The sequence below is a fragment of the Phyllosticta citriasiana genome (genome assembly GCF_038021145.1).
Source record: "Phyllosticta citriasiana strain CBS 120426 chromosome Unknown IWZ02scaffold_15, whole genome shotgun sequence".
NCBI lineage: Eukaryota > Fungi > Ascomycota > Dothideomycetes > Botryosphaeriales > Phyllostictaceae > Phyllosticta > Phyllosticta citriasiana.
The window spans coordinates 463,030-488,034 of record NW_027117292.1 but is presented as its reverse complement, the minus strand read 5'-3'; the positions used below and the strand labels follow the sequence as shown (position 1 = coordinate 488,034).

The window sequence follows — 25,005 nt, the reverse complement described above, 5'->3', positions numbered from 1 at the left end:
TGGTCTACTAGCACTTTTATGATACCCATCGAGCTAGCGCGATGCCTTGCTTGCATCTCCCATGAGCCGTTAGAAAACCTGCATGAATCCTGAATGAAGGTCAGAAGCGCATTCCTCCTCGTGTCTAAGCCTGAATCGCCCTTCCCAATGCACCGCCAGTGAATTGACCGCCCCGGGTTCCACCACCAAGACCACCCCTGCCACGACCGCGACCACCGCGCTGGCCTGCACGGCCGCCCCGACCGCCTTGGCCACCCTGCCTCTCGAAAGCATTTGCCATGCCCTGTGTCCGCTGCTCCAGCGTCTTTTCGTTTGCCTCGATGAGACCGCTGGCCTTGTCGCTAAGGGTGAGGGCGAGGCTCTGCAGGCGCGAGAGCTCGACACCCTTGCGGAAGATGATGGCGTTGTTGACCTGGTCGAGGGCGGCAGCAAGCTCCTCGTGGGAGATCATCTTGCTGACGACGGCAGCGACCTTGCGCTCAGACAGCTCAAACATAGAGGCGAGCGTCTTGATGGAGAGGGTGTCGTAAAAGGGGGCGTAGGTGAAGAGGTAAGTCCTGAGACCCTCCTCCTGGATTTGCTCGGCGAGCATGACCTTGATCTTGTCCGACTGGGCCATGAGGTCCCAAATCTTGATGGCGCTGATGAGGTCGACGGCCTTCTTCCACTCGCCGGCAGCCAGTGCCTTGGAGGCTTGCATGACGTGGTCGCGAGTGTTCTCAGGAGGACCGGTGAAGATTTGCCTCTCGTGGTACTCTAAGAGCCTGCGGAAAGTCTTGCTGATGACCTTCTTCCGCACATCGGGCGACGAGCCGACCTGGGCGAGCAGCGGGATCTCGAGAAGCATGGAGCACGTCAAGTAGACGCACTCCAGAAGCTCCAGGTTGATGTGCATGTGGAAAGGAAGCTGGCGCTGCCTCTCCAACCGCTCTTGCTCGGGCGAGATCTGGGAGTATCTCTGCATCTGCAGACCCTGCGCCAGCAGCTCCTTTTGCCTGTTGCTACCGCAGATTTCCTGGAGCGAGTTTTGGGCCTCATAGATGAGACCAGCACGGAAGGCGCAGAGACCAACCTGGACTAGTGTCCTGTTGAAAAGGATCTGAGTGTTGACGTCAAAGTTCGAAATCGTCTCCTGAAGGTGGGACATGAGCATCATGTCACGGGCCTTGTAGTAGTGGTCATGCAGCGCCAAAAAGTAAATTTGGCAAAGCATCGCTCTAGCCCTGATGATGCCCTCGCTGTGCTGGAAGAGGTACGAGCAGAGGGTGGCGAGAAGGTTAGTAATATCGGAAGCGTTTGCGCGCGGCGTGACCACCGAGTCGAGCTGCGAAGGAATCGTCTTCCAGGAGTTTTCTTCGAGGATGGTGACGACTTGGGAAGGCTGGAAGAGTTAGCACATTAACAACCACAGACTCCTGTTTGCTCTTTACCTTGAAGTAGACGTGCTCCAGACGGCGCATGATAATGCGGTTAACACTCTCCTGGGGACCCTGGTGCGTCTTCTTAATCTCCTCGACGTAGAGCTGGGCGCGAACGATGCTGCTGTAGAGAGCGGTCTCATCCGTGAGCCTCTCGACGTACTCGGCAGTGTGAGGGTCGATGTGTTGCAATGCGCGGGTGAGCTCGTCGTCCAGACGCTCGATGAAAGACACGATGCTACCGGGAACCCTGAAGACCTCGCCTTCCTTGATGACAGGCTGCTTGTCGTCGTCTTCCCACTCCTCGGCACCCTCAATGACAATGATGTCGCGGTTGTTTTCAAGGGTCAGGAGTAGCTCCTTGAACTCGCTCTCGGCGCTGTAGCTCGTTAGCACTCGTCTTACAAGTGATTTCTCAAGACGAACCTCTTCCATTGATCCTGGGCCATTTGGTTACCAGAGCCAGAGGTCAGATCGAAACGCGTGGGAATCAGGGTGAGCAGAACGCGAACTTTTTGGTAGTCGGTGTTGGCGACATCAACAAGCTTCTCCATGGTGCGAATCTGCTCGAGGCGGTCCGTGTTCTTGCGACCACGGGCCTCGACAATAGTTCGGAGGTGCTTAAGGATGCTCTCGGGAGTGTAGGTCATAGCCTTGCCGCCGGCACCAACCATCGTAAAGCCGTCATCGTCGGCGTCCTTGTCGTCGGCCGGGGCCAGCAGAGCCGCCTTTTTCGACTTCTTGGGGGTCGGGGTGGCCTCCTCGACGGTGTCCTCCTCCATAAACTTGTCCGGGTCGGCCCTGAATTGTTCAATCTCCTTGGCATAGTCCTGCTTGAGCTTGCGCATGCGCTGGCGGACGGCGTTGAGACCACGCGTCATGGTTGCGTTCATCTTCTTGGGCGTGACCTTTTGCTTCTCAATCGTCTCCAGCATCTTGGTCTCGAGGTCCGAAATGGCCTTGACGTACACCTTGGGAGTCTTGCCATCGTTTTGCCTAACGAGCGCGGGGACCTGGCGGTTCATCTTGTCGAACTCTGCAGCGCAGTTAGTATCGCTGCCGTCCATCCATCCAGCTTGTCGCATCACAAACCCGTCGAAATGACTGCCCAGTCATTAATCTTTTCCGCATTCTCAATCAACCGGATGGTGCCTTCGAGCTCCTCGAAACGCTTGTCCTTTGCGCTCTTGACGACCGTCACCCGCTCCTCATCCTCAGAGTCCGACTCATCGGAGACGTCCTTCAAGAACTTGGATGCTCCAACGCGGCCACCTTCCTCGTCGCTGGACTCATCCTCCTCGCTGTCCTCTTCCTCTTCAGAGCTCGATTCCTCTTCGCTTTGTTCCTCCTCCTCGTCGCCATAGAGCTCCTCCTCCTCGGAAGACGACTCGGACGAGCTGTCGCCGGCAAAGAAACGAGACGACATGGTTGTGGTTGGCGAGGATCCGGCGAGTCGACTGAGGTTGGGTGATGAGTGGGGTGGCGCGTGTGGGAGTCGCGGGGACTATTTTGCCTTGTGAAAGCCCGATAGCAGCATTTCGTGTTGAAGCGAACGCACCGCATTTTCATTGACCCTAGCGCTAAGCCCAAAAGGGTAAATGGCTGACAACCTTAGATAATCCACGCTCCCGGTAGCAACTCTCCATTGTTTATCAGTTGGAGTTGCAGTGTGGCGAGAAGCAGGAAGCATTTCGAAGATCTGGATGCAAGCCGTCGATTCTTTTGTCCTTCATTGACCTATTCCTGCGACTTGTTGTTACACAGCCTGCTAAACAAATCTTTACCAGCAATACCACTTCAATTCAGCAACACGGTGACAAATGTCCATACCTCTTCTCAAATGGTGACAGGCAACGGTATCTAATGAAATCATGCGAAAAATGCAAACGGAAGAAAACTCCCCGCGCCAACAAAGCCAACTCTTTTTTTCCATTCCTTGGTCAACCCTCCTCCTTATCCATGTCATCACGACCCCTCTTCCCAGCGCCCCTCCGTCCGCGCAACACACTGCCCTTCTTGCCCCTGTTGTCGTGCAGGTCCTTCATCTCCCTAATGGCCATCCTTTGTGCCTCGCCTACCCTGTCACTCAGCACCATGACCTCGTCCTTGACCACCGGCTCCTCTTCCAGTTTCTTGCTCAGCGCGTTCTCAATCCGCAGCCAGATCTCCACGTCGTACTGTGTGACCAAGGACAGCGCCTTACCCGACTTGCCGGCACGCGCCGTGCGGCCGACACGGTGGACGTACGTCTTGGAGTCAGGGGGCAGGTCGTAGTTGATGACGTAGGAAACGCTGGGGATATCTAGACCACGAGCCGCAACATCGGTAGCGACGAGGATGTCGCGGGACTTGCTGCGGAACTTTCCAAGCGCGCCCAGACGCGCAGACTGCGAGAGTTGGCCGTGGAGCGGGATGGCGCCAAAGCCGAGCGTGCGCAACAGGATAGCGATTCTTTGCGTCTCGTTGACCGTGCGGGTGAAGATGATAGTGGGGTGACCAATCATATCGTTGAGGAGGTGAATGAGGTAGAGGTCCTTGTGCTTGTGGGGGATGAAGAGGTACCGTTGAATCAGTGTAGACACGGTTTGGTGGGAGGAGCTCGAGATGGAGACCTTGAGAGGGTTGCTCAAACTAGCGCGCTGCAAGCTCTCGACCTTGGAGCTTATGGTGGCCGAGAAAAGATACGTTCTTCTTCCCTCCTTGGGCAGTACTTTGAGGATCTTGTCGAGGATGGGACCAAAGTCGAGGTCGAGCAGCCTGTCGGCTTCGTCCATGACAAGGTACTTGAGATGCTTGAGCGAGAAGCCCTTGGTGTTTTCCAGGTGGTCCAACAGACGACCCGGGGTCGCAACGATAATGTGCGGATTCTTGCCCAGTGCAATTTGCTGAGGCGTCATGTCCATGCCTCCAACCAAAACGGCGCACTTGACGCCAATCAGACTGCCAAGCGCCTCAAACTGCTGCGAAATTTGGTAGGCCAATTCGCGAGTTGGTGCGAGAACCAGTCCAAACAGCTTCTGTTGCCTCTCCATGAGATCTTGTAGAATGGGCAGCGCAAAAGCGGCCGTCTTTCCGGATCCTGTCTCAGCCAGTCCGATCAGATCGTGGCCCTGGAGGGCGAGCGGGATGGATTCAGCCTGGACCGCCGTAGGGTGCTTGTATCCCAGTGCCTCGCAACTGTTGCATAGCTCTTCTATGATTCCGAGATCGCGGAAAGTCTTCTTGGGCTGGCTGTCCTCGCCGTTCGGGCCCTCGCTTTGGGATTGCGATTCTTCGCTCTCGCTTTGCGCATCGTCGGCAACGGGTTCGACAGGAGCGCTCTTCTTCTTCGGGATGGGCTCGGAGGAGGTGTTTGGCTTGATTGACTTGGATTTCGCAGCTGCCTGCTCGGGATCGAGCTTGCGCTTTTTGACGGCGGGCATTTTTGTGTGTTGTAAGTGGTAGGTCGTGGCGTTGGCGCGAACTGCCAGGATGAGCGATCGGCAGGCCAGAAAAAAGTGGTTATCGATAAGTATTTTTCACAAGCTCCGTCGCGTTTCGAGGCGACGGCAACACCAAACAACCCCATCCGACCAAAATGGTAAAAAGGAGGACCAAGAAGAGGACGCACGCAGGCGCCAACAAGCCCAAGGCGGCTATCCAGGCCAACGATGGCAGCCCCAGGAGCATGGTCATCCGAGTGGGAGCAGGAGAAGTCGGACCCAGCGTGTCGCAACTGGTCAAGGACGTGAGACTGGTCATGGAGCCAAACACGGCGGCTCGATTGAAGGTAAGCAACACTGTTCCAGCTTTCAATTCCACAACTAACATGTCGATAGGAACGGAAATCGAACAAGCTCCGCGACTATACGACTATGGCAGGCCCGCTGGGCGTAACACATCTCCTCCTCTTCTCCAAATCGACATCGGGCAACACAAACCTGCGGCTGGCAAAGAGTCCTCGCGGACCTACACTGCATTTTCGTGTCGAGAAATATTCGTTATGCAAGGACATTCAGCGCGCGCAAAAGCACCCCATCACCGGCGGCCACGAGTACCACACGGCGCCGCTGCTCGTCATGAACAACTTCACATCCTCGCAAACCGCCACGGCGCCCTCGGCCACCAACCCCATCCCCAAGCACCTCGAAGCCCTCACGACCACCATGTTCCAATCGCTCTTCCCGCCCATCTCGCCCGCCGCCACGCCGCTCACCTCGATCCGCCGCGTCCTCCTGCTCAACCGCGTGCCCGACCCGTCCGACCCCAACGCCTACATGATCCTATTCCGGCACTACGCCATCACGAGCAAGCACGTCCGCAAGGACGTGCCGCGCTCGCTGCGCCGCCTCGACCGCGCCACGCGCGACGCCAAGCACCGCGGCCTGCCCAACCTGGGCCGCCTCGAGGACGCTGCCGACTACCTGCTGGACCCGGACGCCGACACGGGCGCCGGCGGCTACACCAGCGCGAGCGAGACCGAGGTTGAGACGGACGCCGAGGTCGAGGTGCTCGAGACGACGCGCAAGGTATTGAATCGCAAGGAGAAGCAGCGTGCGGCTGCCGCTGCCGCTGCGGCGGAGAATGCGTCGAAAGCGCCAAACATTCGGACCAGCGTGGAGAAGAAGGCTATCAAGCTAGTCGAGCTGGGCCCGCGCATGACTCTGCGGCTGCAAAAGGTTGAGGAGGGTCTGTGTGGCGGCAAGGTCATGTGGCATGAACACATCTCCAAGACGGCCGAGGAGGTTCGTGCCATGGATAAGATGTGGGACAGCCGGCGCAAGGAGAAGGAGGAGAGGAAGCGCGTGCAGCGGGAGAATGTGGAGAGGAAGAAGAAAGAGAAGGAGGAGCGGAGAAAGAAGGGCGAAGAGGTCAGTGAGAGTGAAGAGGGCGAAGACATGGACGTGGATAGTGAAGGGGACGAGTGGGATAGCGAGGGCTTGGAGGGCGAGGAGATGGTGGATGGTGGAAGGTAGCTCATGCCAACTTTTTTTTTTTCAATCAAAAGTATATTTCTGTAAATCCACTGACTGCCTCTGCTGTTCTTTTGGCTTACCTCCATGAAATGTTCCAAAGGTCACCCTGCATCACCCAAACCTTTCCAACCCACTTGATCAATCTAGCCCGTCTCTCCCAACGCCATGAAATTAAATAGGAGGACAATGACATGATAGGAGAGTGCCCGTATCTGACTTCGTTCTATCCCATGCATTTATTCTTCTGCTGACTTACTACAACGGATTCAGTTCTTCATCCGCTAGAATCTATCTTCTTAGTCCCATCGCCCACGTCTAGTGGAGGACTCGGTGTGCTATCTGCAGCAGAAGACGTCTCCAGCTCCTCCACTTTCCTCGCCGCACCACCGTCACCACCACCACCACCATCATCCTCCAATGGTTCAGTGTGCTCAAACACACTCCCAAAGTCATCCCACTCCCTTGCTTCTCCGTCCTCCTCGCCCAATAGCTCGTTGGCGTCGTCGTCGTTCTCCTCCTCCTTCTCCTCCTTCTCCTCCTCCTCCTCCTCCTCCTCTCCACCAGCCTCACCTCTCAACTCGGCCCTGAGCCTAGCCCGCTCTTCACGCCTCTGCTTCTTCCTGGCCTCCATCTCAGCCACGCTCCGCCTCTTCTCCACGTTGTAAATCGCGATGGCGCTGTTGGGCACGCTGATCGGGACGTTGCCCATGTCTTTCAGCCGCTTGAGCAGTTTGCCGCGCTTTCGCTGCAGCGCGCGCTGCTCTCGCACCTCAGGGGACCGCGTGATTTGCTGTTCTGGTTTCTCGCCTTGGGCTTTTTCGCGTTGTTTGCGCATGTCTTGAAGGTTTGAGGGCCGCAGGAAGGACGTATTGGCGTTGGTAAGGTTGTTCATGAAGCCTGCGGTACGCCACTCGATGCTGTTGTCGAAGATTTTGAGGGCTGTAGCACGGGGAGATAGTTTTTCTGATGGCTTTGAGGAGGAGGAGGAGGAGGAGGAGGAGGACGAGAACGAAGACGAGGGCGAATTGGACGACGGACGAATAGATTTGGCCTCAGAGCGCGCCGGTTGTTGTTGTTGTTGTTGTTGCGAGGTGGTTAGCGGCGTGGAATTGTCAATCTGCCTGACACCAAGCTTCTCAGGCGTGCTGGCGCTTGTTTGCTCAGCAACCATGCGCTCGTAGTGCGCGGCCAGCTTCTCCGGATCCAAATGCAGCTTCTTCTGCTCCTGCTTCTCTATTCGCCTCGCTTCCGCCGCTCGCTTCTCCCGCGCCTCCTTCGAGTCCTCGCTCATCTCCACTCGCACGCTGTGAAGCTCGCACCACTGCTGCTCATTCATCACCTTCTGGACGCCGCGCAGCAAATCGTGGCAGCGCGGCGCCTGCACACGACTCAGCGCGTCCTTCTCGTTTGGCGGAAGATTCTTCAGGAATTCGCGGTCTTCAAACACCAGCGACTTCCACCCCGCGTTCGCCGCCGCGACTGCATCCTTGAAAATGTCGTCGCCCACGTGCAGCCGGTGGAAAGGGTACGGCCACGGGTAGTCCAGGCTGTCGTGCGCCGCCGGCGCCGGCAGCTGCCGCATTACGTCGGCCGCGTAGCGCTCGGCCAGCGCAAAGATCTCGCGCTTCGGCTTTTCGTACTCGGCGTCGTAGCTTGCCAGCACAAAGTCAAAGTCGGGCCGCTTGGCGCGGTCGATGAGCGGGGGTCGATCTTGCTGATGCAGCTCCTCTTGGTCCTCTTGCGGCAAGGTTTTATCTTCTTGAGATTCGAAAACGGGACGAGTGTTGCGCACCGGCTTGTCGTCGCCGACGCTGAAGCCAAAGGAGCGCAGGATAGATGCGATGCGTGGATCGGAGTTTGATATCACGCCGATGATAACGGGGTAGTCGGAGTTGGCTTCGATGTTGCGCAGTGTTTTGATGGTCGACGGGGCCGACCTCATGTAGTGGTAAAACGCGGATCCGGAGAAGCGATTGATGAGATCTGGGGCGAGATGACGAGGCACCTTTTGCCCTGGGACTGCGCAGGCTGTGAACGTCTCGTTGATGACCTGCCATCTTTATCAGCGAGTTGGTTTCGAAAAGAGCATGAGGGTAGCAAACGATTGGACCGATGATTTTTGCAAATTGGGGGGGAATGAAGGTACTGACCTTTTTCCACCATTCGTCTGGCGAGCTCAAAACATGCTTGCCGTAGTTCGGATATCTACTCATATGATTCCGCAAGACTGTACCACACCACACCAATCATCAGTCATCTCATCCTCACAAATCTTATCAACACTTTGGACGCGCAACGGCGAAAAAAATAGACCAAGAGCCAAACACATGAATAAATAGACGACGGCAGACTCACCTGTCATAAACGCTTCGTTTAGCTCATTCGTCCCCTGTATAAGCATCCCATGCTCTTTGGCCACGGCCTCGTACATGAGAGCGATCGGCGCGCGCGGCCGGTACAGCGTGCCGTACGCATCAAAGGTGACGAGCAGCGGCCGATTCAGTCGCTTGACGCGCGCGATGCGTGTGAGACTCATGCTCCCTTACTTTCCTTACTCGCCGATTTGCTGACTGAGAATGAATCCGATCTTGGGTCCTGGGATCGTGTTGGTGATAGACGGCTGGCCGGCCAGATTGGGTGGCGAAGGGGAAGTCTAGTTGGCGGGAGGGATGCCAGGAGAAATATTCAGTCCATGCTGCTTTAATGGTGTGTTATCGAAGTGTCGATGTGCCCGTAATAGATGGTTTGAGCTCTTCTCGGATTTGTTGGAAAAATCGGGCTAGGAGCAGCTTTTTCTTCTTTTTTTCTCTTTCCCTCTTGCTCTAGCGCTCTCAGGAGTTGGATCAAGTTTATGATTTCCAAGAATCTCTCCGTAAAAGCGACTTCAAGCTGCACCCAATGACCTCTTTTTTCAAAGTCGAGCGTTGATTTGAATGTGTAGATGTTGGGCAGAGCATCACGGACATCGTCCGTCGTCGGCTATCCCAGATGACTCAGCCGCCCGCGAACCGCCAAGGCGCTAGCATCCTGGTGATCAAAGAACCTGTTCGTGAGGTCTCGGGCTGTAACTGAATCGAAGGGGCCCTTCGAAGACGGTCCGCTGGAGGAGTTTTCCAGAGTACATATGGATGGCTTGCTGACAGCCTCCACCGGTGATCAGTCTGCATTTGAGGTATATACATCACATTACAGAGCACAGTTAGATGAACCAGAGTTTGATTACTACTGTTGTAGGAAAGCGCAAAGGGGAATGCACGAAACTGTCACGAAGCGCCAAAACCAAAGAAGGAGGAAAAAGCTTTTGATCACCCATCCATCAGTCATTGAAAGAGCACGACACCTTTCCATCCGGTCCAGATACCCCACCTATTCAGAGATCCCCTGAACAAAAGAGTAATCTTGTCACATCGCGCCTCGACGATCCAGAAAAACGAAACGATCCATCGAAATAGACTCCTCAAAAGACGTGAAAACGGCGAAGGGAAAAGGGAACGGCGATTGAAAGAGACGAAGGAAAAAGTTGGAGCAAAAGGTAAAAGCAGCAGCCGGACAAGCAGGCCAGGTGTGTAGCGTAGGCGATTGAAAGAAGACATTAAGGCAGGCCTTTTAGTCCGGTCGTCCTATCGTACATGATGCGCGCGCAACGACTCGCAGGCTGTGTTCAATCGGAGAGATTAGGCCTTAGGAGACAAAGATTCGAGTTCCTGGAACCACTCTTTGGTGTTGCCGCTGCCGCTGCCCAAGACGTTACCATGGTTTGCTGTGGCAAGAGTCCTGCTTCGATTCGAAAAAAAGGATCAAGGAAAGAGTGGTACGTGGTATCGAGGAAAGGTTCCAAAAACGTTGTGATGCGCCGCGCTCCCAGACCGTAACGTCGTAACGTCATCAGGAACATTGCGTGGCTTGATATGTGCCTCGCCATCCCGAGCATAGGGCCCGCTCCTATGTAGATGGCGTCCTGTCAAACAAACCACGCTAGCTCTTAACCAACAAAGACGCGAAACGAAAACCACTTCGTCCCGGACTCGAATGGTTAAGAACCAGCGCCAAGAGAGCCCTGCTCCCCAACTCCAGAATCATAGTAGGATGCCAGTGTCCAAAGCTAGACACGGCGAGGGCCAAAGGTTCCCGCAATGGGACCAGACTTTCTGGCAAGAGGGCTGGCGCGCGGCTGAAGGGTGTCCGGATCCTTGGCACGCTTCTTCTTTCGCATGGGCGTAATGATTGCGTCGGCAGAGGCGCCGGTTCGCACAGGACGGGAGGCAGAAGCGCGCATGGCAGGGTCGTCAGGGAGGCGAGCAATGTCGCGGTAGCGATTCTGATTTCGGCGGAAAGACGTGACGTTGCCGCGATCAAAGTGTTGGAGCATCTTCTCACTCATTTCATGGGCGGCTGACTTAGCAGGAGTGTGTCCAGCATGAGCCTTGGTGGGAGAGCCGTCAGTAGGGGCGTCCGTCTCGTCGGCGTCCTCGCTATCACTCTGGCCAAAATCAATAAAGTCCGCAACGTCGAGCATGTCTTCCATGTCATCGTCGTCGTCGTCGTCTTCATCAAAATCTTCGTCAATGAGATCATCTTCACCCATGACCGACCACTGGTTGGACATGGACAGGGCCAGGTCCAGGTCTGTACCAAAAAAGCCACCGAGGGCCATCAGGTCTGACAAGCTTTGGTGGTTGGCGTCACTGAACTCGCTTTCATCCGCATTCATCAGCTGGCTCCTGGGGCTGTTGTTGGCCGTGCTACTGGCAGTGCTGACCGCCCAGGACGAGCCGTCCCTGACACGCCCCGGAATGAGCACCATGCGCTTGCCAGTGCCATCAATGTAAGCCAAGGCCCTCTTGGGGTCAACTGCGAAAAAGCCACGCATGGGGCCTTTGCGCTTATTGGGCTTCTTTGGAGGCAGCATCTTTCTGGTGCGCGGGAGCGGCTTCGGGGTGGCGCTGCTGGCAGAAGAGGTTGAGTCACGATGAATACGGGCCGGCGTGGTAATGGTTGGCGGCGGCGGGAGTTCTTCATCAGTAGTGTCCCCTTCGTCGGCTTCGACAGTGTCAGCGTGCATCTACAAACAAGGAAACTCTGGACCCTACTCTCATAGCCACTAGAGCCAGCCTCTGACTCCGAGTCTGACTCTGCATTCTCATCTTGGTCATCGTCCCAGTCGCTAAGCTTGTCCTTGTCGTCTCCCCAGTCCCAGTACGACCGTTCGCTGTCACTAGCAGCGTCATCGAGTACATTCTCTGGGTCATTGCTGGCTCGAAAAACGAGGGGATCGTTCTGGAACAAGTCAGGCCAGTAGCTGTTGAGGTCCTCGGATGAGGTTTCGTCGCTGTCAATATCAGAGACTGTGTGAACTTGATCGTCGAACCTGACACGTCTGGTCGTTGGCTTGTCTTCAGGGTTTAGTTCGTTGCCGTTTTCTTCGTTGTGGACGGGCCAACCATCGTCCCAGTAAGAAGTAGCAAATGCCGAGACAGAGTCGTCGTCAATGGTAAAAAAGTCATCGTCAATCAAGCCATTTTGAATCAACATGGAGACGTCTGGGCCTTCTCCATCAATTTCGCCAAAGTCGCTCTCGTCGTCCGAGGAATTCTTGAAGGCCTTGCGAAGAGCCTTTTCTTCTAGAGTCTCGTCAATGTACTCGTCATTGTCTGACGGGTCAATGTCCTCGACAGCCTTGTAAATCTCGTCATCGTCGGAGGAGTCGAGTACGTGCTCAGGAACGGGAGCCAGGCTGTCATTTTGCTCGCCTTCGTAGGCCATGAGACCATTTTCATCTTCGCCGAGCGTACGGGCCATCTTCTTGCGAGGGTAGTCGGCATCCCGCTGCCCATCTTCGCCATCATGGCTCTCTAGATTGGACAGGATGCTAGTTGAGCTAAAGGTACGCTTCTTGTTGGGGCCTGGCATGAGCCCGTCTTGTTGGATTGAACCCGCCTCGCGGTCTTCTTCCCGACTCATGTCGACAGAGTCGATGCGGATGGCAGGGCGCTTCCCTTGGCCCAAGCCAGAGCCACCAGACGGGGCAATCCTCCTTCCTTCGTCTTCCTCAGCATCCGCTTCATCCGCTCCGTCGTCCTCGTCTTTGCCTTGGTCTTGGTCATTGTCTGAGCCATCACTAGTGTTTGGCTGGATTCCATTGCTCGAGATGTTGTTTTGCGCAGTCTGCTTGGATGGCGACTGGCTGCTTGCCTTTGCAGGGGTAGGCTGGTGGTTGCTGGCCAGGAGGCCGGCTGAGCCGCTCTCTGGCATAGTTCTTGCGGCACGTGCGGATGCCATTTTGCGTCGAGATTGATCGATTCAATTATTGTGGTTGTAGTTGGTTGATAGCTGTCGTGGATTGAGGGGTAGCCACAAGGGATAAAAAGGGTAAGAGGAGGCGCCGGGGAAGAGTGAGGTTGAGAGGGGGTATCGGGTGCAGCAAGTCAAGTGTCGAGTGTCTTCGTCTTCGGACGATGCTGATGATTCGTTTTGTAATCTGTGGGACCTGAAGGAGCCTGAGGGGCGGAGATTCAGGTCGTGGAGTCGTCGAGCCCGTCAGGGAAGGCGGGCAGTGAAGTTTTGCCGCTGTACTCGTGGAGCTCCGGGATGCAGTGCAAGTGATTCTGCTGGATGCGAATGGACTTCAAGCGGGTTGCTTGAAGCAATCGGAGCTGAGGATCGTCGTAGAGTAGATGTGATTCTCGATGGGCTGCCGGGACTGGAGGGCGCACCAGGACGCGCACCCTCCAGCGGGGGATTTACAGCTCAGCGACAGCCTGCGGCATTGTTCTCGACGAAATTGGTGGTTTTTGTTAAATTTGTGGAAGTAAAAAGTGGTTGTGATAGGGCGACTTCGTTGTCTGGTGTGGAATGGCGATGTTGGAGAGAGACGAGGGACGAGCGAGAGGTGGTCGAACATTTTGTGAGGGCTGCCCTTGAGACGCTAGGACCAAAAGGGGCAAGCGGTAAACAGGGGTCGGTGGCCTGCTTTAGGCGCGCGAGTCGCCCCTCCATTCCATTGATTGCCTCGACTTGGATTATTGTTTGCTCGAGCTATCCATTATTTACTCCCTCTTACTGTTGAGATCCAAGGCCGTTGGCGAAAAGGGAGGAGAACGAGCAGAACGAGAAAAAAAAAAAAAAAAAAAGTCGCCCGTTGATCCAAAATTAAGGCTGCATGTCGGGACCGCGGACCAGCCACAAAATGAGCCAATCAGGCGGCACTAGCATGATGCACATGCAAACCTCCCTCCATCATGGTTGCAGTCCAATAATTAATTCATCAGAGGGAACACCTACCACTACCACCACTACTAGCACTACCACTACCACTACCACTACCACTAGGAGTCATCGATGCGCCGTCATCTGCCCTGTCATGGACACTGTGTCTGTCCCGCGTGTGTAGCCATCAGCCCAGCTTGCTGTCTTTCATGGCTTAGGTTCTGTTCAGTCGACTCATCTCTTGCGGCCCCACCTACCCAGTCACGACCCAAAGATGAGCGGTGTGAGTGATGAGGCTGCCTGCACCGCATCGTGCCATGTCCCATCTCATCTGCGCGACCTCACCAGCTGGGCAACGCCTGCGTTGTGCTGTACTACCTACATTACACATTACATGGGCCACGCTGGCCGTACTTCTTCCCTGCCCTTGGCGCCCGTCGGCCCTGCGTCCCCCTTGCATTCTTCCTGCTTCCTCTCCTCCACCAAACTCCACCTGCCTTGGCCAATCACGCGTCATCCATAACCACCATCCACGTCAATCGCCTCCTCGCTTCCGTCACTCTCTGGTCCAGTTCCAGTTACGTGACGCTTCGCCCTTCTGGACCCTGACTTTGCGTCTGTGTCTGATCGTGAGACATCACGCTTCCCACGCGCTGTCCGACGCTGCAACTCTGCGACGCAAAAGAGCGAGCACGAGAGTGAAAAAAAAAAAAAAAAATAAAGAGAAAAACGAATCTGAATGAACCCTTTCCGCGCTCTGGCATGCAAACGCCACCACGTCCAGCCAGCCTTGTCTTCTGCCCTGCGCATACATACCTCTGCCCACGCAACTTCTTCCGTCATTCGTGCGTTCCTCCAAAACCCTTGGTCCAAACAAGCTTTCATTCTCCCCACCATCATCATCACGATCCCCATCGGTGCTCCCTTCCTTGCCAACACCCACACCTCACAACGATCGTTGTGTGCTCAGGCTCAGGCATCCACCTCTGCACGTCATTGCCCCTCGCCCCCGCAAACCACTCCAAATCACGTTGCCCTTGTGCCCCAGTTTTGTTCCGAACCTTTGTGCTTTCTCCTATATCTCTTTTCTGACTTTTCACTCCTTGGTTTTTTTTTTTTTTTTTTTTTTTTTGGTTTCCTTCTCCATCGTTCTGCTGATATCGTAATTTATCCGCGCCACCACGCGCTCAACATCGTATCACGCACGTACGCACGGGACTTTCCTCGGCCGCAGAATTTTTCTCGTTTCCCCCTTCTTCTTCGCCGACCATCATCATGCGGGGCAACCGAAAAAGGCAGGAGTGGTGTCATGCGTTCCGAGTTGATGGTGATTGCGCACGTTGCTACTCAATGAGTTGTGACACACTGCTGCTGCTGCTACTGCTGCTACTGCTGCTGCATGCTCACGCGGCACGCTCTGACGTCTTCGAGGCTGCGCGCCCAGACTCTACGCAGTGACGCAACGTCTCCGCGACGATGAAGAACGCCTGCAACGTTGTTTGCTCTGCGGAGAACAGGCGACGAAGGACCCACAACCAAGTCCGGCGACGGTTTGGTGGCGAGGCCGCTTCAACGAGTACGGTGGGTTCGCTCAGGTCTCTGATACCTGCTGTCCGAACGGTGCCAACTTGCGTAGGCAGCATCATCATTTCCAACTCCAGAATCCATTGTCTTTCGTCGGCGTTCTGGACACCGCTCCTCTCGATCGCGGCCGGACACGGCTTCGCGGAATCGTCGATGAGACTTTTCTAAATCAAGGCTTGCTTGCCCAGCGAATGGCCACGAGCGCAGCACTGCTCGCCCGCCACCTTGAGACATGTATAATGCTGCAGGTTATTCAAGACCGCCACCCCCCAAGCCAGCAGAAGCCATGTCCGCTTCTTGAAGATTTCGACGAGCTTTACCACTTGAACCCTTTCGGCGAATGCAGTTGGCATAGAGCTTCGGCGAGCTGTGGCGATTGCATGCCGCGCGCCCTATCCTCCGCAATCCAGTATCCATTGAATCTTTCAATATGCAATAGTGTCGGTCATTCGACACGCAGAGCTGTCATCAAAATACCAGCAACCGGGGCACAGGGGGTTTGCTAACACATCGAGCCCCCCCTTCTCCCCCCCGAATCTGGCACCTTTGCACAACAAGAGACAAACACCTGGGACAAAAAGTGATTTACCACATAGGTCCCATCAGCCTGTATCGGCGAGTACGCTCGCTCCACGCGTCGATACTCTCTTGCCAGGTTACAGATGCCGCCCTCTCACGACGACAGGACCCAAGCCATCCTTAATTCAACCCTCATGTTTCTTTTCAATTCAAGGCATATTCGTTCGAATTGCACCCTCTTCTCTCCCTTCTGTCATTAATACGTGTCTCGGAAACGATGAGTCTTGGATTGTTGATGGTAGACCTGCTTGCGCGCGCCCTTTTGCGGAGACTGCTTCTTTCGCGGAAATACGGGACCATTTGGCGAGAGGAAACGGTGTGTGTGGTTGGTTCATGGAGACAAGCAGGAGAGGGGTCAGTTGGCGGGAGGACCCTGGGTATGTAGGCACGCACAACGCCAGAACACGCAGGTAAACTTTTTTTTTTTTTTTTTTTTAAAAATTTTTTCAGTTCATGTGAATCGAAAGCCAGACACATACATTTTGGCACTCGAGGGCAGCCGGAGCATACACCAACAGATAGATACATTTGCTATACAGTCGATCGAGGGGGTATGAAGACGACCAACGACAACGACGACGACGCTATACAAGTACAAAGAAAGCCAGAAAAAGTGCGTGTCGTGCCATCATAATGCGTACGTTTCCTTTCCAATGCAATCCATGCATCCAACCAACCATGCAGACTGATCAAAGCCTTCTCTCGTCTTCGCCCACACTTAGGAAGAAGACGTCTTGACGCGGGGGTCAATCTTGTTGAGCAGGTTGGACTTGTGCGGCGGGTGGCTGCCCTTGTTCTTGTCGTCGTCGTGGACATTGGCAGTGCCGGTGTTGTCCTCGTGGTCGTGACCGTGGCCCGAGTCCGGGCGCTGGTGCTTGGTGGTGGTGGTGGTGGTGGTGGGCGCGTCGGTCTCGAGGGCCTCGGCGCCGTAGCTGCCGGGCGTCACGCCGGTTCCCACGTTGCCGGTGGTGCCGGTGGTGGTGGTGGTGGTGGTGGTGTTGCGGCCCGTCGTCGTGGTGTTGCGAGGGGCATCGGTCGCGAGATCCTCGCTGCCATAGCTGCCGGGCGTCACGCCATGGAGGGCAGCGCTGCGGTTGTCGCGGTCAGAGTCGACGCGCGGGTCGGCCTTGTTGGCGGCGCCGGACGAGTGAGGGCCAGCGGCGGCGCCGGTCGTGGTGCCCGTGAGGCCACGGTTGTCGCGGTCAGAGTCGATGCGCGGGTCGACCTTGTTGGCGACGTTGGAGTCGTGAGGGCCGGCGTTGGTGGAGGTAGAAGCACCACCGGGGCCAGTCTGCCTCAAGACGCCGTTCTTGTCCTCACGCGTGGGAAGACCTGCGTTGCTGGGACGCGAGACGCCGGTTGGGTCGCCAGTGGTCTGTCCCTCCTTGCTGGGGCCGGTGTGGTAAGAGCCAGAGCCAACTTGGGAGCCAGTCGGGTGAGCTCCACGGTTGTCGCGGTCAGAGTCGACGCGAGGATCCGCCTTGTTGGCCATGTTGGAAGAGTGAGGTCCAGCAGCGGCACCGGTCTGGTTGCCGGTCAAACCACGGTTGTCACGGTCAGAGTCGATCCGGGGATCCGCCTTGTTGAGCATGTTGGAGCCGTGGGGGCCAACGTTGGTGGATGAGGGGTTGCCGTACGCTCCAGTAGAGACGTGAGCAGGGTTTCCAGTGCCAGTGGTGGAGGTGCTGACGCCGCGGTTGCTCAGATCCGAGTCGACACGCGGGTCGACCGTGTTGGCAACGTTGGAAGAGTGCGGGCCTGCATTGGCAGACGAGGGGTTGCCATAAGTACCAGTAGTAGAGGTGGTGTTGGCAGAACCCCAGTTCTCCGCGGCGGGGTTCCCTCTGAGGCCAGCAGCCCTCACGTCGGAGGGGTGCTTGTCGAACGACGAGCCTGGGTGGTGACCTGCGGCGGGAGCCTGGTAGGTGTCGGAGGGGTGCTTGTCAAAGGACGATCCCGGGTTGTGGGTACGGGTGCCGGTCTGGAACTCGTTGACGCCACGGTCTGCAATAGCCTGGTTCTGGGCAGCACTGTCGTTGCTGCCTAAGGCGGAGTCAGCAAAGGCGTTGATTTGTCCGCGGATGGCCTCTCCGGCTCCTCGGGTGGTGTCAGTGGAAAGCCATGGTAGACTTGCAAGTGGACGTGATAAGGGGGCAAGGGGGTGGAAGGGGGAAACCTACCGTGAACGCTGTGGACGCCACCCCTGAGACCGCTGCCGGTGTTGGATCCAATGTTCGACATGATGATTGATTACGTTGATCGGGTATCAAAAAAGAAAGTAATTCGTAAAGTGCGTTTGGACGAGCGTGGAAGGATTCGTTGGTGAGTTGAGTGTTGATTGAGTTGTTGTTCTGAAGATGGTGCTGAAGGTGCCTCGTCCATCAGGTATATATGGATAGAAAAGGACGGAGCGTGACGTCAATGGTTGTCAAGCACTTGTCAATGCATGTCCAAGTTGGAGGAGCGTGTGGCGTCGAGATGTGGCTGGAAGCGGGAGCGGGCGGCGATCACTACTCGGCGGAGCGTCATGGCGACGAAGCGTGACATCACAGCTGTGGCTGCGGGGTCGCCGCATGAAGGACGACTTGGCCAGCGAAGGCAGCGATTGACCTGGCCCTGAGCCATCTTTAGCTGTCAAACAAGGCAGCTGCTGCTCCTCGTTTGTTTGATTCGATTCCTATAGCGTAAGGCTGGTGTCACCTTGCGGAACCGAACACGCAACCATCCATCGCGGCGGTACCTCCTGCTCGGCCTGCTTGCTTGTCCAGCATCCACTGCGAATCCTGTCAGCTTCACAAAGAATTGTCGTCGGCACGGAAGCCCATGGCGAACCAGCAGTGGGGGAATTGCTCGTGGCGTCATTTCTCCTCGTCATGTCTTGATTCAATACCTGATTTCCGTCCCTGTTCCAGCTGCTGTGCTGTGCCGCTTCTGCACCTGTTGCTAGATGCAACGAATCCAATGCCTTACCACTGGCCCAATGACACCATATGACCCCTTTCCGTCCTTGTTGTACGCCTGTTCCCCGCAAAACGCCTTCTGCTCCGATTCCAACTACTCCGAGTCGCTGTCCACCAGGAATCCTGCTCGCCTCCTTACGGGCCGCTGGACCGTAGCCTCTTCGTCTTCGTCGCCATCGGCCATGTCAACTTCCTTTGCGGCCATTGTAGAAATCTCGTCGGTTTCCTTGTCCATGTCGCCAACAGGCCTAGAACCGGAAACCTGTTGTGACGAAAGAGACGTATCTGAAATGTCCGAATCCGAGTCCTCATCGCTGTCAATCGTGATAGGCTGAGCAGGTGCCTCGGATGAAGAGCGACTGCTCAGTGCAACAACGTCGTCGCCGCTATCGGGATCCTCTTCAGACCTCGATGTCTTGGTCTTCTTCCTGCTTTTTGCATTCTTGCCCAGCGATTTCCTCTTCTTTCCATTTCCAGAAGCTTCTTCTAGTTTCGTGTCGAGCAGCGCCTTGACGATTGCTTTGCTCGTGTTTTTCCTCCGCTCCTCTTCTGCTGCGAAAAACGCTTTGTCTTTTTCTTCGTCAGACTCCTCGTCCGAAGAGTGGATGAGCACGTCACTCTTGATCTTTCGCCTTTTCTCCAGCTCCTTCAATTGACGGGCCTTTCTTCGTCTTTCCTTTTCAGCATCGTCAGGCTCTTCGCTGGAATTCCTTCTGCGTCTTCTCCTCGCCCTTTTCTCTTCCACAGAGTCGGACTTGCGCGCCGTGGGACCTCCTGCAGGAAACAGCTCCTCATCATCCAAGGCGTCGGGCCCATCGTCGTCGTCGTCGTCAGACATGTCCGTGTCATCGCGAAGCCTCAGCCGCTGGCGTCTTGTGCGCACCATGTCTTCAGCAGATTTGTCCTCAAAAGTTGGCGGTTCCCATTCTGCCTGCTGAATCAGGCGCTCGCTTTCACGCAGCTCCTCCGAAGTGAGGTTGGATGGGATAACCCAGCTGGCCTCGGTGTCGTCATCAAGTCCAATGCGCATGAAGCCAACGACCTTAAGCAGCAAGCGGAGCTTGTTGTCTTTGAACAGGGCAACTCTACGTTCGTCATTGTCTGGTTTGACCATGATAAAGGGTGCCTTCGAGGCTTCATCGTCCTCTTGAGTCGTTTCTTGACCATTCTCAGAGGCTGTCGTCTTTCTAGCTTCACTTTCTTTTTCCCATGCCTCCCGATCCGCGGCAGCAGACGAAAGTACTCTCCTGACCCAAGCCAGATGGTCCATCATGTTTTGATTGATCAAAAGACTCACGGCAACACCAATCTGTCCTTTCTTGTCCAGGTCTCCTTTGACTTCGAGTTCTGCTGGCGCTCGTGGCGCCCTTGTTGCAATTTCTTTTTCGTGGCCGTACTCCAGGTAGTACATGGTGGATGGAATTTTGCTGAAGAGCATCTCCACGATTAGTTCAGGTCTTTCCTGAACCTTTCTAACGCACTTCTTGAACAGCTGCTTCACAAACTCTTGCCATTCCCGAAAGACGGGCAAATCTGTGGGCAGGCCGTCGGGTCCCTTGATCATCTTGTTGAACAGGCTGATAATGTCGACTCGGTACAGCAAGATGGCAAGTTCGTTTTTGAAGGCCAGACGGTAAAAGAAACGATGTGCCCGCTTCAATTGCTCTGGATCAAGGTCACTGTAGAAGCGAGTAAAAGCCACGAAAGTGTCCACACAACCTTGTGTCATGAAACGTGCAGAAAAGCGTGCAAAGTCGAACTTTCGTTCTGTTGAGACGCGATGTGCTTCGACCTCGTCATTCGCTGCGTCTCCATGGTCTTCTGCGTCCCCATTGGCTTGGGCAGCCGCTTTTGCCTTTTTCCGTGCACGCCGACGCGTCCGCACCTGGAGATCAACGTTTTGCTTCGAGTAGCGTTCGAGCATACGGATGAAGACATGCGCCAGCTCGGTACAGGCATCGAGATAGCCAAAGCCTTGATCCTTGTAGCTCCGCAGAAGAGTAATGATTCGGTCATGAGTCGACTCTTCGTAGAATATGCGGCTCAGGATATTTTCAGCAATTTCTTGGTCGTCTTCACTCGGAGAGTCTGCCATTTCCTGGACGGTTTGCAAAATGCTAGTGAAGCATTTCATGCTCGCATTCAGGTCTCTCCAGGACTTTTCATCGACACTACGCTGCATGAAGCGATTGAGGAAGATGAATGTCTCTTGGTTCATGACTGATGCAACGAGCGCAAAGCTGTCATCTTCATGATTGCTCGGGCCTTTGGTCTTTTCAGTTTTCTTCTTTTTCCGTGCGCGACGAGCGCACTCGGCCTGAAGAAACCAAGAAATTAGATAGCAAAACTGCCGCCTGTGATTTGAGCAGAGTCGAGGTGCTTCCACTTCCATGGCCTTTCGAAGATGCGTAAAGAGAGGGTTGAATGAGGAGTCGAGAAACTCCTCCACAAATTCGCGAAGAATTTGCCGCGCTGTGCTGTTGAGCCGCTCCTTCTTGTCAAACTCATCCAGCGAAGTGTTGTCGATCCTGGAGCCACGGTGCCTTGGCTTGTTCCATTTCTTGGTCTTGTCCATTTTTTCCAGGCTCCGTTCATGGCTGCTCAAAACGTCCTGACCAGATAATGTCGATACCTTGTCTTCATCCCGTTTGACCCAAATCATGGTTCCAAAGCGATTGTGTCGTGTAGGGGCGTGCTTCGAGTACCCTGCAAGCATCGCCTTTTCTTTTTGAATCAAGCTCTTCAACTCTTGTGTGTTTGAAGTGGCGAGTCTCTCTTCTTCCATGAACAGCTTTTCTGCGTCGACACCTTTGAGTAAGTGAAACAATATCTCAAGGATAACCACGTCTTGCTGAACAAACTCATCACCGATACTCGAGGCAACGGTAAGGAGGACCGGGAATATGTCCTGCTTATCGAACGCTTCAATGGTTGCCGAACGAGAAACTTCAGCGCCGTCTCCATCATAAGGTATATTGTGTGGTACAGAGATCAATGCAATGTTTCGCAGGAAGTATAGTACGATGGTGATGATTCCATCGTCTCGTGGGCTTCTTTCGCGTCGGGGCTCGTTCATCGAAGGCAGCGCGAGGCGCACAGCTGTGCGGAGGACCATGGCGTCATGTTGGAGGATGGTACGTTTGTAGTTTGTATGCGCCAACTGGAGATAGGGCGTGTGTTTGAGATGGTTCATAGACGGTTCGTCATCGAGGACCTCCAGCGGCCATGTCAAAGGGACGAGAATCTCCACTACCGTAAATTAGCTACCAACGCGGTGTTCATTCGTGGTATGCCTACAAGCCGCCATGGCTGCTTTTGAGCGGAGAACATCGTTTGCCCTGTCCTCTGTCCATAGGGCCAGGATCTCGCACAAGTCTCCCTTTACAATGTTGGCCTCGGCCAGACATCTAGCAACGTCGTGTACATTGTCTCGCTGGTCATGGAGTCGGAGCCAGCGGCGTATATCCTTCAAACATGCAAGAGCGTCGTCTCCGAGTACGTAGCGGCCGTCAGTCTCAAGGCTAGAGCCACCAACCTATTTGCTGTTGTCAGTGACCGCGATGGTCCCGCAGGAAATGGAGACATACAGCCGAAACGAGACTGTAGACGTGCCCGCGAACGACGGGATCGACAGTCTCAACCGTGATCCAGCCGTCGAGACTCATGGTGGTGGTGGCTATGGCATTTGGCGGTGGTAGGGACAAATTGTCGGGACGCGTCGAGCGTGTCGCAGCGCGTAAATGGATGGACGGGAATAAAGTCGTGGCCGGCGTCCCTTGAGCCGAGGATCACTTGTGACGGCTAACGTTGGCCCGCATGCAGTGCTTCCCCCGCCAGCCCGCCCTCCAGTCGCCTTCTTGCATCAATTCACTGTATCAACCATCTTTAATTTCAAAATGTCGTTTCTAACCTTTTCTCGTCATGTTGCACGGCACACGGGGCTTGCTCGTGCGCGCACCTTTAGCTCTACCCCGGCGGCTGGAGCTGCTGCCCAGGTGAAGAAGCTGGGTGTGATCGGTGCGGGACAAATGGTCAGCGCCCATTGTCAACTCCTTCATCTACTCATCTTCTCACACCAACCAGGGCCTAGGAATTGCACTCGTAGCGGCGCAAAAAGCCCAGGTCCCGGTCAAACTCATCGACAATTCACAGGCGTCGATCGACAAGGGCTTGAAGTTTGCAGGTACGCCGAGCAAGCCTGACAGACAGGCATCGGATTATTGATCGTGGCAGACAAACTCTTGGACAAGGACGTGTCGAAACAAAGGATCTCGAAGGATGAAGCCACTGCTGCTCGCGAAAGACTGAGCACCAGCACCAGCATGGACGAACTCTCTGGTGTGGACTTTGTCATTGAAGCTGTACCTGTAAGAGAGAGCAATGACGTCGCGGAGCTTTCTGACAAAAGATCAGGAAATACCAGATCTCAAGACCAAGATCTTTTCGCAGCTTGCCAAAACATGCCCCTCCCACGCCATTCTCGCGACCAATACTTCGTCCATTTCAATCACCCGCATTGCGGCATCAACGACTGAAAATGCGACAGATTTGTCTGCGCCTTCTCGGGTAATCAGTACACACTTTATGAATCCTGTGCCAGTGCAAAAGGGAGTGGAGATCATCACGGGTCTCCAGACGTCTCAAGACACGATCGACACAGCCGTGGAGTTTTGCAAGAAGATGGGCAAGATCCCGTCACAGTCTGCGGATTCTCCTGGATTCCTGGCAAACCGCATTCTGATGCCTTACATCAACGAGGCCATCATTTGTCTCGAGACTGGCGTTGGGGCCAAGGAGGACATTGATGCCATTATGAAGAATGGCACCAACGTACCGATGGGCCCTCTGCAGTTGGCCGACTTTATCGGCATCGACACTTGCCTGGCCATTATGCGGGTGCTGCACGAGGAAACGGGGGACAGCAAGTACCGACCGGCGGTGCTTTTGAAGAAGATGGTTGACGCAGGCTGGTTGGGCAAGAAGAGCGGCAAGGGATTCTACGATTATTGAGAGAGAGAGAGAGAGAGAGAGAGAGAGAGAGAGAGAGAGAGAGAGAGAGAGAACACAGAGCGAACGGAAGCTGTGTCGTGGGGCATGTGAAATGAAAGTCTGGGGCTCCATGCTCGGGGCCGTAGGGCTTAGCGGCGGCAACAAGCGAGGGACCTTGTTTTCCTTCCTTGTTGTTTACAGCTGCGGTGCAGCCTTCCCAGCCACCTCTTGTTGGTTCCTGTTGCTCCCTGCCAGCCTCCGCATATCTGTCCAGCCCTCTCCAGCCCCGACGCTGCTAAAATGGCTGGCGAGCGGGTTCCTGGCAGCTTTCTGCCTCAGCAAACAGAAAACAGTCTTCTTCTCCACCCTTTTCTGCATCTGAAATCACTGTGCTGTAGCCTGGCCTGACTGGGCGCTTGCATCTCGTCTATCTCTTTTATCAACACCCAAAAACCTCGAGTCATCAATAGACTTTCTTTGACCGTCGCCCTGAACTCTGTGCCGTCCCGTTGGTACCCAGCATGCGCTCGTTTGTTAGCCTGCTCTTCTGCCTCTTGCTAGCCTGCACATTTGCGAAACCGCTACCACTCGACGCGCGAAACGCTGCAGATCCACAAGACAAGACGCCAAAAATTTACGATGTTGTCAATGTCGATGGCTCATCCAACCTCAACCTACGCTCGCCACCTCTCGACCAAGACCAAACAAAAAACATTGACTCGAGGTCGCCCAAAAAGTCGTACTCGGTAGTCAATGTCGACGGCGACGCTACGGAAACTCCAGAGCCTTCGACGGTTGTTCTCACATCAACGGCTGTCATTACCGCCTCTGCCGTTCCCCCCACCACCCAGGTTGTCGTCAGTACCGAGGAAGCCCAAACGCAGACACTGGTTTACACCGTCACCGTCGACATCACAAACACTCCTACACCCGTCACCAATACAGGAGCTGCTCCCAGTGTGACGCAGCCTTCAGTCATAGTTGTCACGAAAACTGTCTCTCCAACAGATACCACGTCCTACTACGACAATGGCATGTGGCATACATATTATCCTGTCAAGACTTGGCCGACGGACGGGCCTGCAACCAAGGCATGAGCGAGTTGGGTCACGAGCGCCGAGTCGCTCTTCATGAGAGATGATAATGAGATGCAGCATTGCAATGTTTACTTTCATGTCGACTGCAGACATGGGAAGCGATTCGCTGGGAAAGTTCGACATAGAAGCATCAAGAGCGACACGTAGACGGAGCGCACTTGCCGGTAATTTGCATTGGGAAAGCACACGGAGGAAGACATGATGCAATTCGCGTGTA

General features: G+C 55.1%; 10 protein-coding genes across 10 annotated transcripts; 4 read left to right on the top strand and 6 right to left on the bottom strand.

Moving 5' to 3' along the window:
* Nucleotides 1–124: 124 nt before the first annotated feature.
* IWZ02DRAFT_384588 (eukaryotic translation initiation factor-like protein 3 subunit 8) lies at nucleotides 125–2,844 on the bottom strand (the record flags this gene model as incomplete). Its single annotated transcript, XM_066765346.1, has 4 exons — nucleotides 125–1,381; nucleotides 1,431–1,797; nucleotides 1,845–2,454; nucleotides 2,511–2,844. 4 exons carry the CDS (start codon nucleotides 2,842–2,844, stop codon nucleotides 125–127), a joined length of 2,568 nt encoding a protein of 855 aa, XP_066619027.1.
* A 272-nt stretch (nucleotides 2,845–3,116) lies between these two features.
* IWZ02DRAFT_461901 (ATP-dependent rRNA helicase RRP3) lies at nucleotides 3,117–4,864 on the bottom strand. Its single transcript, XM_066768247.1, has one exon. The coding sequence runs from the start codon at nucleotides 4,838–4,840 to the stop codon at nucleotides 3,359–3,361; it is 1,482 nt and encodes a 493-aa protein (XP_066619026.1). The 5' UTR covers nucleotides 4,841–4,864; the 3' UTR covers nucleotides 3,117–3,358.
* Nucleotides 4,865–4,972: 108 nt separating this feature from the next.
* IWZ02DRAFT_426314 (brix domain-containing protein c) lies at nucleotides 4,973–6,420 on the top strand. The gene is made up of 2 exons (XM_066765904.1): nucleotides 4,973–5,187; nucleotides 5,237–6,420. The coding sequence occupies exons 1-2, from the start codon at nucleotides 4,996–4,998 to the stop codon at nucleotides 6,371–6,373; spliced, it is 1,329 nt and encodes a 442-aa protein (XP_066619025.1). The 5' UTR covers nucleotides 4,973–4,995; the 3' UTR covers nucleotides 6,374–6,420.
* A 90-nt stretch (nucleotides 6,421–6,510) lies between these two features.
* IWZ02DRAFT_88251 (uncharacterized protein) lies at nucleotides 6,511–8,991 on the bottom strand. Its single transcript, XM_066771370.1, has 3 exons — nucleotides 8,729–8,991; nucleotides 8,524–8,600; nucleotides 6,511–8,423 (listed from the first exon to the last, which is right to left on the bottom strand). The coding sequence occupies exons 1-3, from the start codon at nucleotides 8,907–8,909 to the stop codon at nucleotides 6,648–6,650; spliced, it is 2,034 nt and encodes a 677-aa protein (XP_066619024.1). The 5' UTR covers nucleotides 8,910–8,991; the 3' UTR covers nucleotides 6,511–6,647.
* A 1,229-nt stretch (nucleotides 8,992–10,220) lies between these two features.
* IWZ02DRAFT_88189 (uncharacterized protein) lies at nucleotides 10,221–12,825 on the bottom strand. Its single transcript, XM_066771368.1, has 2 exons — nucleotides 11,464–12,825; nucleotides 10,221–11,413 (listed from the first exon to the last, which is right to left on the bottom strand). Exons 1-2 carry the CDS (start codon nucleotides 12,650–12,652, stop codon nucleotides 10,476–10,478), a joined length of 2,127 nt encoding a protein of 708 aa, XP_066619023.1. The 5' UTR covers nucleotides 12,653–12,825; the 3' UTR covers nucleotides 10,221–10,475.
* Nucleotides 12,826–14,207: 1,382 nt separating this feature from the next.
* On the top strand, nucleotides 14,208–15,143 carry IWZ02DRAFT_88185 (uncharacterized protein). The gene has a single exon (XM_066771367.1). The coding sequence runs from the start codon at nucleotides 14,319–14,321 to the stop codon at nucleotides 14,931–14,933; it is 615 nt and encodes a 204-aa protein (XP_066619022.1). The 5' UTR covers nucleotides 14,208–14,318; the 3' UTR covers nucleotides 14,934–15,143.
* A 1,788-nt stretch (nucleotides 15,144–16,931) lies between these two features.
* Nucleotides 16,932–17,840, bottom strand: IWZ02DRAFT_355152 (uncharacterized protein; the record flags this gene model as incomplete). Its single annotated transcript, XM_066764281.1, has 3 exons — nucleotides 16,932–17,051; nucleotides 17,163–17,586; nucleotides 17,695–17,840. Coding segments are annotated over 3 exons (690 nt in total), but the record flags the coding sequence as incomplete, so codon positions are not given.
* An 866-nt stretch (nucleotides 17,841–18,706) lies between these two features.
* Nucleotides 18,707–22,411, bottom strand: IWZ02DRAFT_88204 (timeless protein-domain-containing protein). Its single transcript, XM_066771369.1, has 3 exons — nucleotides 22,290–22,411; nucleotides 22,000–22,237; nucleotides 18,707–21,951 (listed from the first exon to the last, which is right to left on the bottom strand). Exons 1-3 carry the CDS (start codon nucleotides 22,365–22,367, stop codon nucleotides 18,797–18,799), a joined length of 3,471 nt encoding a protein of 1,156 aa, XP_066619020.1. The 5' UTR covers nucleotides 22,368–22,411; the 3' UTR covers nucleotides 18,707–18,796.
* A 128-nt stretch (nucleotides 22,412–22,539) lies between these two features.
* On the top strand, nucleotides 22,540–23,741 carry IWZ02DRAFT_461890 (3-hydroxyacyl-CoA dehydrogenase). Its single transcript, XM_066768246.1, has 4 exons — nucleotides 22,540–22,733; nucleotides 22,786–22,885; nucleotides 22,936–23,069; nucleotides 23,116–23,741. Exons 1-4 carry the CDS (start codon nucleotides 22,599–22,601, stop codon nucleotides 23,710–23,712), a joined length of 966 nt encoding a protein of 321 aa, XP_066619019.1. The 5' UTR covers nucleotides 22,540–22,598; the 3' UTR covers nucleotides 23,713–23,741.
* Nucleotide 23,742: 1 nt separating this feature from the next.
* Nucleotides 23,743–24,905, top strand: IWZ02DRAFT_88156 (uncharacterized protein). The gene has a single exon (XM_066771366.1). The coding sequence runs from the start codon at nucleotides 24,213–24,215 to the stop codon at nucleotides 24,786–24,788; it is 576 nt and encodes a 191-aa protein (XP_066619018.1). The 5' UTR covers nucleotides 23,743–24,212; the 3' UTR covers nucleotides 24,789–24,905.
* The last annotated feature ends 100 nt before the right edge of the window (nucleotides 24,906–25,005 follow it).

Coding starts and splice junctions, on each gene's coding strand:
- IWZ02DRAFT_88251 (XM_066771370.1), bottom strand. CDS start 8,909: ATGAGTCTCACACGCATCGCGCGCGTCAAGCGACTGAATCGGCCGCTG. Junction 8,601..8,728: donor AAACGAAGCGTTTATGACAG/GTGAGTCTGCCG, acceptor GGTGTGGTACAG/TCTTGCGGAATCATATGAGT. Junction 8,424..8,523: donor CAGACGAATGGTGGAAAAAG/GTCAGTACCTTC, acceptor TAAAGATGGCAG/GTCATCAACGAGACGTTCAC.
- IWZ02DRAFT_88156 (XM_066771366.1), top strand. CDS start 24,213: ATGCGCTCGTTTGTTAGCCTGCTCTTCTGCCTCTTGCTAGCCTGCACA.
- IWZ02DRAFT_426314 (XM_066765904.1), top strand. CDS start 4,996: ATGGTAAAAAGGAGGACCAAGAAGAGGACGCACGCAGGCGCCAACAAG. Junction 5,188..5,236: donor ACACGGCGGCTCGATTGAAG/GTAAGCAACACT, acceptor ACATGTCGATAG/GAACGGAAATCGAACAAGCT.
- IWZ02DRAFT_88189 (XM_066771368.1), bottom strand. CDS start 12,652: ATGGCATCCGCACGTGCCGCAAGAACTATGCCAGAGAGCGGCTCAGCC. Junction 11,414..11,463: donor TGGCTCTAGTGGCTATGAGA/GTAGGGTCCAGA, acceptor ACACTGTCGAAG/CCGACGAAGGGGACACTACT.
- IWZ02DRAFT_88185 (XM_066771367.1), top strand. CDS start 14,319: ATGAACCCTTTCCGCGCTCTGGCATGCAAACGCCACCACGTCCAGCCA.
- IWZ02DRAFT_461901 (XM_066768247.1), bottom strand. CDS start 4,840: ATGCCCGCCGTCAAAAAGCGCAAGCTCGATCCCGAGCAGGCAGCTGCG.
- IWZ02DRAFT_461890 (XM_066768246.1), top strand. CDS start 22,599: ATGTCGTTTCTAACCTTTTCTCGTCATGTTGCACGGCACACGGGGCTT. Junction 22,734..22,785: donor TGATCGGTGCGGGACAAATG/GTCAGCGCCCAT, acceptor CACACCAACCAG/GGCCTAGGAATTGCACTCGT. Junction 23,070..23,115: donor TTGTCATTGAAGCTGTACCT/GTAAGAGAGAGC, acceptor ACAAAAGATCAG/GAAATACCAGATCTCAAGAC.
- IWZ02DRAFT_88204 (XM_066771369.1), bottom strand. CDS start 22,367: ATGAGTCTCGACGGCTGGATCACGGTTGAGACTGTCGATCCCGTCGTT. Junction 22,238..22,289: donor TCTACAGTCTCGTTTCGGCT/GTATGTCTCCAT, acceptor AACAGCAAATAG/GTTGGTGGCTCTAGCCTTGA. Junction 21,952..21,999: donor AAAAGCAGCCATGGCGGCTT/GTAGGCATACCA, acceptor AATTTACGGTAG/TGGAGATTCTCGTCCCTTTG.